The 15,726-nt window shown below is 48.2% G+C and overlaps 1 protein-coding gene across 1 annotated transcript in view; it reads right to left on the bottom strand.

Annotated features, from left to right (window-relative positions):
* Positions 1-15,726, bottom strand: part of ADAMTS9 (ADAM metallopeptidase with thrombospondin type 1 motif 9) — a 184,945-nt gene that overhangs the window by 13,294 nt on the left and 155,925 nt on the right. The window contains exons 32-37 of the mRNA XM_090283884.1: positions 13,800-13,994; positions 8,753-8,885; positions 8,166-8,260; positions 7,958-8,052; positions 7,734-7,867; positions 4,112-4,203 (exon numbers count right to left, since the gene is read on the bottom strand). Coding sequence (XP_090140010.1) covers positions 4,112-4,203; positions 7,734-7,867; positions 7,958-8,052; positions 8,166-8,260; positions 8,753-8,885; positions 13,800-13,994 — 744 coding nt within the window. The remainder of the gene's footprint in view (positions 1-4,111; positions 4,204-7,733; positions 7,868-7,957; positions 8,053-8,165; positions 8,261-8,752; positions 8,886-13,799; positions 13,995-15,726) is intronic.

Raw genomic sequence — 15,726 nt, 5'->3', positions numbered from 1 at the left:
AACACAGCAATGCTGATGTTGCTCATAATTATCAGATTCCTTCAGTAACAAAATGCCACAGTGTAATTTTTCTAACAAGATCTCGCTGCCAAAGCTTCCCGGCCTCCTGCTCCCTAGGCTCTGAGCACTCCGTGTACTAAACACAGCAGGGCGGGACTTCAAAGGAGAGGCACGGTCTCCGGGGCGGCCAGCAGAGGGCGCTCGTGGCCCGCTCCAGGCCCCTGGGACCAGGCTGCGCGCTCCCAGCCCAGGTAATCCACAGCTCCCGGGAGTCTGTCTCCAGGGTTCCTTTAGAAACGTGGCCTCAGCTGTTTCCGCATTTATTTCTAAGGAGGTGGTGCGGCAGAGGTTCTTTCTTGCTTTTCCCATGTGTCTCTGTTCTCCGCCCCCCCACCCCCAAAATGACTCTGCAAAGGCACCTGAAATAGTTTCTTCTTGAGATTTTTCTTACTCTACATGAGCAGTTTCGAAGTTAAAAATGTTCCACATGAATACGCTCAGGGTGATTGTTTCTTCTCTGAGCCTTACAACCCAGCACTTTGTCAAAAGTCTTTAATTAACCAAGGAGGCGCCGTGAGCTGGTGACTCACAGTCAAACAGTCCTGTGTAAATTCAGCTCTTTATCACCAATGAGATGCTGGATACATACTTTGGCCTCTGAGAACCTCAGCTTGTCCATCTGTAAAATGAAAGGTAATAACAGCCCTATTTTCTTGGGTCCCGTAAGCGAGCTAAAGCGGAGCTGGAGGGTTGTGATCGGTGTGTTAGCTTTCCCTGAGAGGTGTTTCCCATAAGCTCAGGCTGAATTAGGTTTAGATTTGTGACATCTGCCAAGCCACAGGCACAGACTCCATTCTGTAGGCCTTGACGTACAAATTAACTTTCTCAGGTCTAACCTGTGAATAAGAGGGGGTTACACAGAAGGTGTAATATACCTAAGTCATTCTCTGGCAGAGAGTAGCTGATATTTTAAAATATGTTTTGGAAATTATTTTAAGACAGCACTCTACAGTGTTGATGGCAGTAAATTTGAGTGGTCTCAACACCCAGGCGTCCCCGGTTGTAACTGCACGGAGGTGCAAATCCCTCCTTGCCCCGCCTCCTCAGACACTGGCTTCCGTGTGCTGGATTACCCCGCCAGGCCGTGTTCTTACCTCTCTGTCACCCCTGCCCTGGGGAGAGCGTCCACATCCCCTCTAAAGCCCAGACAACACTGTTGCCAAGAACCTCTCTCATTTCTCTCTCCCCAGCCTGCTTCCCAGGCACACTGCCTGTCCTACCTGCACTTTAGGTAGACTTGATATACTTAATGTCAAAGTTCTTAAAACGTCCAGTCCACTGACCCAGCCTCGAGCCCGAGAATGCCCCTCTACCGCCTCATCTGGGTGTCCAGTGTCTGAGCACACTCCATACAGAAATCTGCTCTCTCCGAGCAGGTGATGCACCTGAATGGAACACATCTTCCTCCTTGTTCTCTTTCCTCCTTTTCTGGTTCAGGGATTTGCATTGTCAGCTAGTGTCCTAGTTGATAATTAGCACTCTAAAAGTTGAGTACCCCTGGAGCAGTAAAGACCTCATGTCCTTTCTAGCTCTACTCTGGGACATCTTTGTCTCCAAGGCTTTATCTTCTGGGACAAAAAGTCAGTAGTTTTAGCTACAACTTTCTGTTGCTGATTTAAAGGAGAAAAAGTAATTGAGTCATACCTATGCTAGATGACCCAGAAACGCTTGTGAAAGATGTGCCTTAGACGGAGATTTTGTTCTCTGCTTAGACAAGAGTGAACACTTCAGAAATCTTGCCTGGAAACCGAATCAGTCAGACAAGTATGCCTGACATTTGTATTCAGATACCTGGGATCAGATCTAGCCTCTACTGAGCACCAGTGGTATGGGTTTGAACAAGTTACCCAAACTCTCTACACCTCAGTATCCCCATTTGTAAACAGTGAGCATTCTCATGGGATGCTGTAGGAATTAAATGCTACACTGACTTAGAAATGCTGAGCACAGGGCCTAAAGCCTAGTGAACACAAATAAATGCTACTAATACCAACATAAAAATAAATAAATAATAAGGTCGTATCCACTGTGATCAGGGTATTTTCTCCTTTATTTATTTTTAAAAAGATTTTATCTAAAAAAAATTTTTAGAGAGAGAAGAAGGGAGGGAGAAAGAGAGGGAGAGAGACATCAATATGAGAAACATTGGTTGGTTGCCTCTGTCACGCACCCCAACTGGGGACCAAACCCGCAACTCAGGCATGTGTCCTAACAGGGAATCAAACCAGCAACCTTTCACTTTGCAGAATGATGCCCAACCAACTGAGCCATGCTGGTCAGGGCTGGTGAGGATTTTTTAAAAAGATATCCTGGCTATATCTTCAAGTGACAGCTCTTGGGGAACCCACCCTTATTGATTAATAAATTCCCAAAGCCACAACAATGATGAGGAGGAAGAAGCATATTGTCAAATAGAGAGCATCCCTCTGTAATCACTAGGTCAGGATAAACCATCTGCTCCCAAGCAGCTCACAAAATCGTGCTTTCCAGACCTTTCCTGCAAAACTGATTTGAAAAACTCACGTCTTTCATCTATATAGTTGGTGTTCAATAAATGTCTAAGGAAAAGAATTCTTTAAATATCCAATGTGGTTTGAAGAAAGGGTTGGAAAAAAAATACAAATTAGCTTCTCACTGGCTTTGGGTTTTTTTCACTTAGCAATTGCTTCAGTGTTCAGATTTAGCAAATCAATCCATTCATTTGTCTTTGAATTATTAAAACAAATAAATGCAAATTAACTCCATTTCCTTAAGCTTCCCAAAAGATGCACATATAAAAAGGAGAGAACCCTGAGATTTGAAAAAGACAGGACAGGACAAATCTATTAGCTGTTAAAATGCAACCCTTACCAATGGGGTTTTTGAAGTCATCCACTGCTCTAAAGAAACTACACTTCAAAAGTTTTCAATTCCTGGGTAATGGAGAAAAGACCCTTTTTACCACTATGTCCTTTGTTTATTTTCTTTCTTCCCCCAGAGAGCTTCCTTTTCATGTCTCTAAAACCTTTAGCAATGCTTTCTAAAGCTCAGGGCTGAGAAAATACTTTCTTAAAAGAAAATTCAGATGTGTTTGTCTTTGGATGGTCCCCGTGGTTGGGTGTAAATGTGTCCTGGGATTCGGAAGGCGTCACCCAGGCCCAATCCCCAGACTTTCTAAGGTGCACAGGCAGAGTGGAAAATTCTGGACCTGAATTTAACAACAGCCTCGTGAAGAACTTATGCAAACAAAAGAAAAAATGGGGGCCAAATTCTCTAGTCCAGAATCACCTAACTCATTGTTTGTCCTAACTTCTCACTGCAGAAGCTTCTTGCAAAGACTGATGGCTGTCTTACTGAGTTAGCCCTGGCTGAGGGTTACAACATGCTTCCGAATGCAAGTTAAAACCTGTCACACCTCTAAGGAGGTAAGAAGCTGTGGAACTGCAAGATGCAGGAAGACTGGTGTCAGCTGTGCTGCTGAGGAGCGAATACAGTAGAAGGTGATAAATTTGCACTTCTTGGTCTGAACACTGCACTTTTTATATACATCTGAAGGGTGACAGCTTTTCTATATTATGTAATAGTCAGGCTTTTTAACGCTGATAGTGGTGTGTGGGAGTCCATTTGTACTGGCTTTTGAGAGCTGATTGTATCTCTCCCCACTCTCCATTTAGTGACATAATGATGATAGCTTAAAATCAGTAAAGCAGGTGAGGGGAAGGTATTTATACCATGGAAACTGGCAAATGCTACAAAGCAGGGCTGATTTTTCCTTTTTCTTGGAGAGCCAATCATTAAACATTTACCAGCATGTCACTGACTTCATAACACTCATTTTATTACCAAGCCATCTGCTATTCAACACCTAATTTGTTTCTAAATTTTTACCATTGTAATAGGTGCATTTTGCTGAATGTAGAGGTTGGGCATGTAGCTATGATCATTTCCCTAGGAAACACTCCTAGGTATGGAATTAGACTACATTAGAAGCTGTGAGCATTTGAGGGGCCAAGCTGCCTTCCACAGCAGACGTTCTAATTGCATTCCCAGGAACAGAAGCTGTTTAGCTTACCTGTGGGCACTTGCTGGCACTGTAGCAGTCCCCAGCTGTGGCAAAAGGCACGGGATGCCCTTCACTTGTCCTTGCAAACTGTAAGTCAGTGGCTATGGGGTTTGGAGAAGGATTAAAGGGAAAAGAGAGGTGACAATGGGAGAGGTAGGGAAGGGGCAGGATATTTATGAGAGAGCAGGGAAGAAGAATAGTAAGAGAAATAATAAGAGGAGTAGGAGAGGGAAAAAAAAAAAAGTATGATTAGTGAGCAAATGGATCCAGATGTGCTCTGGCCTTTTCCTCATTATACGGTGGTTCTGAGAGCCTCTCCCTGAGTTTTATCAGCCTTGACTGTCTCCTCACAACATGGAAGCCAAAAAGGAGGTTCAAGATGCTTTAGAATTGATTCCTATATAAATAAATATGTGAACTGCCTCGCTTAAACATAATGTAATGGGATGATTGTTAGCCTCCTGTACACGGCTTCAGAACTGGGGAAATCAGTCACGAAAGCATTTCAGCTACTTCAGATTATTCCCTGAAGCTCCTCTGTCCTCCCGTGGCCCAAGCACTATTATTGCCAAAATGTGAAGCAATTAGAACCCACATCTTGAAAGTATTAATGGCAGTTTCTCAAGTTTGGGGCTAACACTTAGGATTTTTTTTTAAGCCAATAGAAACAATGCTTGTGTTTTTAACTGTGTGGACCAGCTCTGCAAATGGGGAAGGGGGATCAGAAGACAAACTGAGAATCCTCCAAAAGCTGTCACTGGTGAAACTGGAGCCAGAGGTAGATTTTACCTTGCTGCCTTGTCTTTCTGGAATCTTCTGCAGTTAACCACTTTTTGTGGGAGGAAGATCTGAGTCCCCCATCCTGCATGAAAGCGACCCTGGCAGAAGCTGGTGGGTGGTGGGGAAGGTGGGTGGGAGGGCGTTTCTAAGTGAGAAACTGCAGCCCCTCTGCCATTAGCCCCAATCGGTCTATAGCTAAAAGCAAGTGAAATATATTGGAACAAATCAAGTTTAATGTGCCTCAAGGGGAGAGCAATGCAGTATTATGGGCACAGTGTTAATGAGGAAACATTAATTATTCATTATTTCTGTTTTTCCTCTGTTCAAGGGAATATGTTTGGCTATTTGCATTGTCTTTAACTACCCCTATGATTCACACCCCAACAAAAATGCAGTGTTGGCCAGAGTATGAAATCAGCCCATGTGCAGGCCAGTTAAAAAAAAAGGTATATCTGTGCTCCATTTTTTGTGTGTGTAAATCAACAATCAGATAAAATTAGTTTCATGCCCTTGTATGTGTGCACACGTGCTTGTGGGAGCGGGTGAAGGGTGAGTGTGCCACATGAACCTCCCAGTTTTGGGCTTTGTATCTGCTATTTCTTCTTCCTCAGAAACATCTGCTACCATCCTTGCTATGCCCACACGGGTACTGTCCGCCTGACTAACTCCTGCTTGACCTCGCAGACTCAAATTTTTTTTTAAGTATATTTTATTGATTATGTTGTTACAGTAGTCCCAATTTTTTCCCCTTCGTTCCCCTGTACCCAGTACCCCCCTCCCCTCCAGCAATCCCACCCCCCTTACTTCATGTCCATGGGTCATGCATATGGGTTCTTTGGCTTCACCCTTGCATATATTATCCTTACCTTCCCCCTGTCTATTTTGTACCAACTGATTATGCTTCTTAGTCCCTGCACCATTTCCCCATTACTCCCTCTCCCCACTCTCGGCTGATAACACTCCAAATGATCCCCATACCGATGATTCTGTTCCTATTCTGGTTTGCTTAGTTGGATTTTGTTTTTATTTTTTAGATTCGGTTGTTGATACTTGTGAGTTTGTTGTCATTTTGGTGTTCATAGTTTTGATCTTTTTCTTCAGTAAGTCCCTTTGACATTTCATATAATAATGGCTTGGTGATGATGAGCTCCTTTAGCATAACCTTGTCTGGGAAGCACCTCATCTGCCCTTCCATTCCAAATGATAACTTCGCTGGGTAGAGTAATCCTGGTTGCAGGTTGCCTTTCATCATATTGAATACTGTTTGCCCTGCCTGCAAAGTGTTCCCTTAGAAATCAGCTGATGGTTATAGAGGGAAGCCCCTGTAGGCATCTCTCCACCTCTCTCTTGTTGCCCCCAGGACTCTCCCTTTATTGTTCACCTTTGGCATCTCAGTCATGATGCATCCTGGTGTGGTCCTCTCTGGGTCCAGCTCACCCGGGACCCTCCGTACTACCCGGACCTGTATGTCCATCTCCTTTGCAAAATGTGGGAAGTTTTCCTCATTTTTTTCAATTCTTGCTTCCTCATTCTGCACTGGTTGACTGTTTTTCTCTTCCTTATATTCCAAATCATTGATTTGAACCCCGGTTTCCTTCCCTTCACCATTGGTTTTGTGTGGATTTTCCTTCTTTCACTTAGCATAGCCTTTACTTCTTCTCTTATGCGTTTGCTGTACTCAAGCATATATTTCAAGCCTGTGAGCATTTTTATCACCAATGTTTTGAATTCTGTGTCTGTTAGGTTGTCTATCTCTTCATCTGTTAGGTTGTCTATCTCCTTGTCGCTTAGTTCTCCCACTGGAACCTTGATCCGTTCCCCCTTTTGGGCCATACTTCTCTGTCTCCTCATTCTGACAGGCTCCTGCGTTTGTTTACCTCCAGGTCCCAGGTAGAGCTGTCGCTCCTGTTATGTTGTAAGGGGCAGAGCCTTAGGGATTCGTCAGTACAGGGTGACCTGTTTCACCACGTTGTGGCGCTGTATGTTGGGGAGGGGTCCGAGAGGGAACAATGCTGTTTGCCCAGCACTCGCCCCTTTTCCAGGCACCTCTCCCACTTCTGCATCAGACTGATGCCCCTCTAGCTTCTGCCCTGGCCGTCGTTCCCCGAGTGGGTGGGTCTGTGGATGTTCCAGGACTGTGTGGGCCCTTTAAACAAGCAGACTCTGCTGAGACCGGCAGTTTCTGCCTCCACCCCAACCCCGAGTGGTCTGCACAGTCAAAAGCAATGAGGCTTGATTTCCCCGGTGCTGGGACCGTGAGCTGCTAGGTCCGGTGAGGAGCTGAGAATGCTCCCCAGGTGTCCCTCCTGACTTTTTAAAACGTGTGAATGCACTTTCCGCCAGCCTGCCACAGCTGCCGCCAACACATCACATCCTCTTCACCCTGGCTTCGCCCCTCCTACCTGTCTGGATGAGTATTTCTTCTTTATATCTTTGTTTGCTGAACTTCCATGTAGTTTGACTTTCTGGAACTTCTGGTTGTCTCTAGTTTTGAGGTTGTTGTATTCCTTCTTAGTTGTGGAGGGAGACGCAGCGTGTCTATCTATCCCTCCATCTTGGCCGGAAGTCGCAGCCTCAATTGATGTCATATTTTGGGGATGCTGCTCTGACTCCACCACTGCAATGGGGCCCTTTTAATATGCTTCCATCGCCTCCATTCATTTACTTATCACACATTTGAGTGAGCACCTCTGCCAGCACTTTTCAGGCTGGGCTACAGCAGGGAACAGAAAGGAGCAACCCTGCCCTCAGGTGGCTATGAAAGCATCCTGGGCCCCTTGTCCCAGCCCCCATGCTGACTGAATGGAGAGACAAATGAACATATTAATATGTGACATCCCATTAAACTTACTTATTATCTGCATAGCGATCAGGTCTATTCTGATTTTCTGGAAGCTGGAAAACCCAGCTGCTGTGTAGTCCTTCCGACATTGGCAGTCATCGCGTCGGCTCCCATTGTAGGGACATTCGGTTGGGTTGTGCAACCTGCATTAAGAGAGAATGTTCTGATGAGGACAGGAAGGTATTTCCAGGGGTCTTCAGGCATCTGAATCCTCTGAGCCTGAGCTCTCCTACCTGTACCCATAAACCTCGGAGAAGTTCTCAGAGTCACCACGGACCAGTGTCAGGTATTCCTTGGGGTGGTCAGACTGCATCCCTGCACAGAATATCTGAAAGACAGACCAGAGAGAACCCATGGGGTGGCTCAGAAAGGGGGAGATGAGAGCCAAGTCCACTCACTCTGAAGACATTTGAGGAGTAAGGCCTGATGTCTGATGTTCACCTTCAGGGGCCTTCCTTTGACGGTCAGAAAATATTCACCATCTTCAGTGGCACCATTCAGTCTTTTTACCTCCTTGCAGTTCTGGGGTAACTCACCTAGAAAATATAAGATGCAAAAATGACCTGTGATGCCCCACAGTGGGCCATGTCTCTTTATGAACTGAATTAAGTGTTCACACTAAAGCTCTTCAGCAAAGCGGACAATTTCTTTCCTTTTTTTTTTGGTAAAGATTTTATTTATTTATTTTAGTGAGAAGGGAATGAAGGGGGAGACAGAGAGGGAGAGTGAATGAGAGAGAGAGAGAGTGATGAAACATCGATGCGCTAGAGAAACACTGATCTGTTGCCTTTTGCACGCCCTCAACTGGGAACCTGGCCTGCAACCCAGGCATCTGTCCTGACTGTGAATTGAACCGGCAACCTTTCAGTTTTTAGTACAATGTCCATCCCACTGAGCCACACCAGTCAGGGCAAGGAGGCAATTTCTTTCAAATAAATTTTATATTTCCAAAATGAGCAGGCAAACAAATGAACAGAAAGACCCTGTTTTTCATGTTCCTGAAAGACAGCTTCACTTGGCCAACTTACAGTCATAGGTATTATGGCAGGTTTTTCTCTCTTCTGGCTTCAATGCAGCAGGACATAAGTGGCTGGGCTGGTCCTCGCTGGTTAAACATTGCACAGATCTGTGCTTCACTCCAACGCCACAGGATACTGAGCACTACAAGGCAGAGCAGAGTCAGCGATATGGTCACTGAACCTGGGAGGCCTGGGCTTCTGTGGTGCAGTGCCCAGGGCCTAACGGCATGCACAGGGCGTTATTTCAGACCCTCTGTTGCCGAAACGAATAGCTGACATATTGAGCACTTACTATGGACCTATCTCTGTGTTGAGCTTTATATATACACATTTATGCATACCTACCTACATAATTACATTTGTATTTATACATATGATATACATAATTTTATATTCTTACTTAAGCCTTTCTAATCCACGCTTGTGGATCTCTACTCCTGTAAAGGAGGAAAGAGGAAGGACATCTCTAAAATCAGAGAAGGAAAACTCTGACTCCAAAAAACCTCCGCTGCCTTGCGGCATACCTCTTCAGGGGAAAGGCTAAGGGAGTAAACCCCGACAGAAAATCCGGAGCCGGAGTCCCTAAGGCGGTTTGACATTGTAGTCAACACCGACAACTCCTGCGGCGCACCTGAAGCCAAGCTGTATTGACTTTGTCTTTCCCTTGGACCCTTCAGCTGCGAAGAGAGGGGGGGTCTGCTGCATGGGCAACAGCAGACCCTCCATATCACCCTGCCCAGGCTCTGTAGCTTCATTTTACTGGAGAGGACACTCCAGCGTCATTGCAAGATGTCGACTCAACATGGGAGGAGACAGATACTGGTTATAAGCTCATCCGATTGGCGAAGGAAACGAGCGCCAGGGGTCTCCTCTGACGGTGGGAGAGGTCATCGCACCTCACTGGACAGCTACCGCCCGCCTCAAGCTGGGCAGCCCCAGCCAATTAGGTGCCGTCTCGCCATGGCTCGCCTGCCCCACTGGGTGCGTGGGGATCAGAGAGGTGCCTCTCGAAAAGTGGGCCACAAAACACCCGCACCAGTTAATTCCAAGCAAACAACAAGAAAGAAGCCTCCGGCTCTTCGCCTCGCTAGCTGGAACATCAGGACCATGTGCCCCGGACTTACTGCAGACCTTCTGTGGATCAAGGGTGCCAGGAAAACCGCTGTCATCGATAGGGAACTGGCACGACTAAACATCGACATTGCGGCTCTACAGGAGACCCAGTTGGCCGACAACGGAACTATCAGAGAAACCAACTACACCTTCTACTGGCAAGGGAAGTCTCCGGACCAACCAAGACAGCACAGTGTTGGGTTTGCTGTGAAGAACACGCTTGTTAACTCCATAGAGCCACCCACAGGAGGCACAGAGAGATTACTTACCCTCCGATTGTCAACAACTTTCGGCCCAGTCAGCATTCTTAGCGCGTACGCCCCAACCCTCTGCGCCACCACTGAAGAAAAAGAACAGTTCTACCATGCACTGGACGAAGCGTTATCCAAGATCCCCAGAAGTAACGCTCTCTATCTCCTTGGAGACTTCAACGCAAGAGTAGGAGCCGACCACATGGCCTGGCCCACCTGCCTTGGAAACTTTGGGAGAGGAAAGATCAATGAGAATGGTCAGCGACTGCTTGAGCTTTCGTGTCACCACGGCCTGTGCGTGACAAACACATTCTTCAAGTGCAAAGAGATCCACCAGGTGTCATGGAGGCACCCCCGCTCCCGCCATTGGCACCAGCTTGACCTCGTCATCACCAGAAGAACGGATATTGGCAGCACCCTCCTCACCCGCAGCTACCACAGTGCAGACTGCGACACGGACCATGCCCTCGTGGTAAGCAAGGTGCGCATAATGCCGAAGAGGTTGCACCACTCCAAGATGAAGGGTCGCCCACGCATCAACACCAGTTGTGCCAGCAACCCAGTTAAGACCCAGCAATTCATCAACAAGATGGAAGATGCACTCGGCGAGGGAGTGGCGGCAGATGACATTATCGAATCCAATTGGCCACGTCTCCGCGACGCCATATACAACTCCGCCATTATTGCTTACGGGAAGAAAGAGCGGAAGAACGCTGACTGGTACGAGGCTCACTGGGAAGAAATGGAACCCGTGATCGAGGCTAAGAGGAAGGCCCTACTGGCTTACAAGGTCACGCCCACTCCCAGTACACTTCAAGCTCTACGGGCTGCCAGGAACAAAGTCCAGAAGACCGCCCGCCACTGTGCCAACACCTATTGGCTAAACCTGTGCAGAAGCATTCAGGAAGCCGCCGATATAGGCAACGCACGAGGAATGTATGAGGGTATCAAGAAGGCAACAGGCCCAATCCCCTCCAAGATCGCCCCCCTTAAGTCCAAGACAGGTGAGGTCATCACTGACCAGGAACAGCAAATGCGGCGGTGGATCGAGCACTACCTCGAGCTGTACGCGACGAGGAACACCGTAACAGACACTGCTCTTAACGCCATCCCAGACCTACCAGTCATGGAGGAGCTAGACACCCCACCTACTGCGGCAGAGCTCGGCAAAGCCATCGACCGCCTCGCTTGCGGGAAAGCACCAGGAAGCGACGGAATCCCTCCAGAAATCCTAAAGAGCGGGAAACCAGTCCTGCTACAGCCGCTCCACCATCTACTCTGTCGCTGCTGGAAGGAGGGTTACATCCCCCAGGATATGAGAGACGCCAACATTATCACCATGTACAAGAACAAAGGAGACCGCAGCGACTGCAACAACTACCGGGGCATCTCTCTCCTCAGCGTCGTCGGCAAAGTATTCGCCCGGGTCGCTCTTGCCCGCCTGCAGACCCTTGCTTCCCGCGTCTACCCAGAGTCCCAGTGTGGCTTCAGAGCTGGCCGTTCAACAGTGGACATGATCTTCTCCCTACGCCAGCTGCAGGAGAAGTGTCACGAGCAGCATAAACCACTCTACCTCGCCTTTATCGACCTTACGAAGGCGTTTGATCTGGTCAGTCGAAGCGGTCTCTTCAGCTTGCTACGGAAGATTGGCTGTCCACCACATCTGCTTGCTGTGGTCATGTCCTTTCACGACAACATGCACAGCACGGTGTCCTACAACGGCGCAACCTCTGAGGCCTTCCCAGTCAGCAGCGGAGTAAAGCAGGGCTGCGTCCTCGCGCCTACGCTGTTCGGAATCTTCTTCTCCATGCTCCTCCAATACGCCTTTAAGGACTGCAGCGAGGGTGTCTTCATTCACACCAGATCCGATGGCAAGCTCTACAACCTGGCCCGTCTACGAGCCAAGACCAAAGTCAAAGAGGTGCTCATCCGTGAGATGCTCTTCGCCGACGACGCAGCTTTGACATCACACTCCGAAGAGGGACTCCAGCAGCTAGTCACTTGCCTTTCCCACGCATGCAAGGAGTTCGGACTAGCCATCAGCCTGACGAAGACGAATGTTATGGCTCAAGGCACGGGGACTCCCCCATGCATCACCATCGACGGGTACACCCTGGAGGTTGTCAACGACTTCACTTACCTCGGGTCCACCATCTCAAGCTCTCTGTCAGTCGACTTGGAGGTCAACCGGAGAATCGCCAGGGCAGCCACAGTTATGGCCAGACTGAACCGGCGAGCGTGGAACAATTCCAGCCTCGCTGAGAAAACCAGACTGCGCATCTACCAAGCCTGCGTACTCAGCACTCTCCTCTATGGCAGCGAGACGTGGACCACCTACGCAAGGCACGAAAGGAAACTCAACAGCTTCCACATGAGGTGCCTGCGACGCATCCTGCATGTCGCCTGGCAGGATAAGGTCCCCAACACCGAGGTGCTGAAGCGAGCCAACATGAGCAGTTTGCATGCAGTTCTTAGCGAGAGACGCCTCAGGTGGCTCGGCCATGTCAAAAGAATGGATGTAGGCCGTATCCCCAAAGACCTCCTCTACGGCGAGCTAACAGAAGGCAAGAGGATGACAGGGTGCCCAAAACTGCGGTTCAAAGACATCTGCAAAAAGGACATGACACAATGCTCCATCAATCTCAACACATGGGAAGTTCAAGCAGACGACCGCCTAGCCTGGAGGCTCGCGGTCAGGCAAGGTACGTCACGCGCAGAGGCTGCGCGCAACGAGGAGGCGGTCCAGAAAAGATCGAGGCGGAAGCAGCGTCAACAGCAGCAACAACGGCCATCTGCCTTCACCTGTAACAAGTGCGGCAGGGATTGTCACTCCCGAGTCGGACTGCACAGCCATTCTCGGCGGTGCAGATAGACTCTCAAGAAGCTACGCCATCGTCTCTCGAGACGGACGGCTGCCGACGACGACCGACGACTTAAGCCTTACAATAACCCTATGATAGTACTCCCAATAATTTATTTTTACAGAAGGGAGATCAGGGCTCAAAATGTTAAGAAACTTGTTCAAGGTCATGGTAGAGCCAGGATTCAAAAGCTAACCACTTCCAGCTGGTCCTATACTTTTGCCTGATCACTTTGTGACACTGAGCAATCAGAAGTTGGGGTCTGTGGCGACTTCCCAGGGCAGCTCCAGTTTAAAATACTGTACTCTTACTTGCCCCTAACACAATCAAGAATTCCTGATGTGATGCAGAAGGACTAGAACATATAGACTTCTTAGCAACAGAAGCAACAACTAAAACTTATTATGTGACAAGGTGCTAGATGCTTTTTAAAAAAATTGTGGAGAATATATGCAACTTAAAATGTGTCCTTGTTAACATAAGTGCTTTTTCTGTATTAACCCCTGTCACCTGAATAATAACCACCCATTTTGCAGATGAGTGAACTGAGACTCAGAAGTTCTGTACTTGACCAAGGTAATTCGACTGTGTATTGGCCGAACCAGGAACCAGGAACCAGGAATCAGACAAAGGCTGCCTGGCTTCAGAGTCCACGAACTAAGCACCTGGCCAGCTACACCGCCAAACAAGCCCATTTCAAGTGCTAACTGCTGTTTCTCACCGGGTCTCTTCTAGAAGGTGAATGACTTTGGGTAGGTCAGGCAGGCCATGTTTAAGACAGGGTTTTTGATCCAAAAGCTTTCCGATTTGAAAACTCAGCCATCTACTTACGCTTCCCCAGTTGCCCACTCTCCAGATGGCCGAGACGGGGCACTCCCTCAGGTAGCAGGGGTGGACGCTGGGGGGTTGAGTGCCCGGGCAGCTGGTGGCAGTTTGGTGGCCGTACTCATAATTCTCCTTCCCGGTGTAAATCTCGCTACAGGAGACGAGCCTTTGCTTGTAGCCCTTTCCACAGGTCACTGAGCACTAAGGAGGGAGGTGTGAGGGGAGAGGCTGGAGCAGGTCCGGGGGCAGCCACAGCACAGCCCTGCCCCCCACCAGGCAAGCCGAACCTGTGACAGTGCTGCTGGGGCTCTCAGCTTCTCAGCTTGTACTTGGAACAACAGCCCCTAGCACACAGGACACAGGCACCCTACAGACATGCTGCTGCCACCGCAGTATGAGTCCAGTGCTCCCACTGCCCTGCTGCGGTGGGTGGGGGCACCTTAAACCTCTTCTCTGGAGTTCAAGGGCAGAGGGAGGAGGGTGTAGCGGGGCAAGTTCCAGCTGCCATTGGTTCAATTTACAGCCTTCACAGCCCACGCACTGGCTGACAATCATGCTTTTCCAAACCTACAATGACCACATCAGAGAAATGACCAAGTGGGATGGAGAGAGAGCCAGAGCCCATGTGATATGAGTGTGAAATCCAAGCACTTAGCCAAAAGGGGACCCTAGGAGAGTTTCCTTTCCTACTCAATGCTGTCTGCTTTTCCATCTGGTCTCCAGCTAGTGTCCTTCTCTCTTCCCTCTCCCTGGCTACATATATTGACAAAAATGTTTCCTTTCTGCTTCTCTCTCTCTGTCTCTCTCCCTCTCTATCATGCAGTCATTTAGCCTTTTTTGCCATAATTAGAATGCATTTAAAAATACCCAGAGATACAGAGAAGGAGAAGGAACAAATGTCTTTCTAGTGTCCCAGCTCCCTTCTGTGATGGGGCATCTAATTGGTTATTTATAATCTGTTCAACCTCCGCAGCTAAGTATTTTATAATACATTGTTTAAAATAAATCTGAATTACAACAAATTTAGTTTTGATGTTATTTTTAGTCAAAGTCATCAAATCACTGGTCATCCCCGGTGAAAGTGTCACATAAATCAAGGTAGAATATGAGGATTTTGAGACCAAAGTCTCTCTGAGGAGGGAGAGGAAACCCTGGAGACTGAGACGGTTTGCAGCTTGTGGTATGTGCTGCTTTTCTCGGGGGAGGGACCAAATCTTCCATCAGTTCTTACTCGCTATTAACAGACAGAGTGTGCTCTTTCCTGAGCTGTTACTTTAAGCCACATGGCTTTCCTTTCCTGAAATTTTTCCAAGGAGAAGGCTTTTCCTGAAGCCGTCCCCCGAGGCAGGAGGGAAAGAACAGGCCCAGCCAGAGGCATGCAGAACATTCCTTCCAGCTGGCTCAAGACCTGCACACGCTGTGCTGTGCGTAGTTTCTTCCTTCTTTGGCTGTGTTGTTCAAATGCCCGAAGACCCGGATGACGCCAGGCCCGGGCAGTGTGAGGCTAGTCCGTGGTGTTTCACGTATGGACAGGTGGCTAATAAATGCTCTGTCCAGACTGCGGGTATTTCAGAGTGTCTATCCCAGTGCTGCGTGCAGTGATCTCAGTATGTACGAATAGAAAAAGGGCTGTACATCCGAGAACGCAAGTACTGGGAACTGGATCCCTTCAAAGCAGAAACAGAAGCAGTCCCGTGGTCATTTACGCCATGATGCAGTGGCAGATAGGCATTTGCTGATGGAACGGAACCCAAATATGGTCAGGTTTTATTCAGAAGCCTCCATATCTCTGAAAAGAATCTGGAAAGAATACATGCTGCCTTTGGTTCCTTAATCCATTTCAGAACTGCGTGTAGGAGGCTGTCTCTGGGGAGCAGAGCGGAGGGTGGAGAGAGGTGGGGAAGGTCTTACTGTTGATTCTCCCTGCTTTGGG

The sequence above is a fragment of the Furipterus horrens genome, unplaced genomic scaffold, assembly GCF_987537825.1.
Source record: "Furipterus horrens unplaced genomic scaffold, mFurHor1.1.pri manual_scaffold_7, whole genome shotgun sequence".
NCBI classification, from domain to species: domain Eukaryota; kingdom Metazoa; phylum Chordata; class Mammalia; order Chiroptera; family Furipteridae; genus Furipterus; species Furipterus horrens.
Note: the sequence above shows the minus strand (reverse complement) of the source record. Positions and strands in the feature narration are given on the sequence as shown.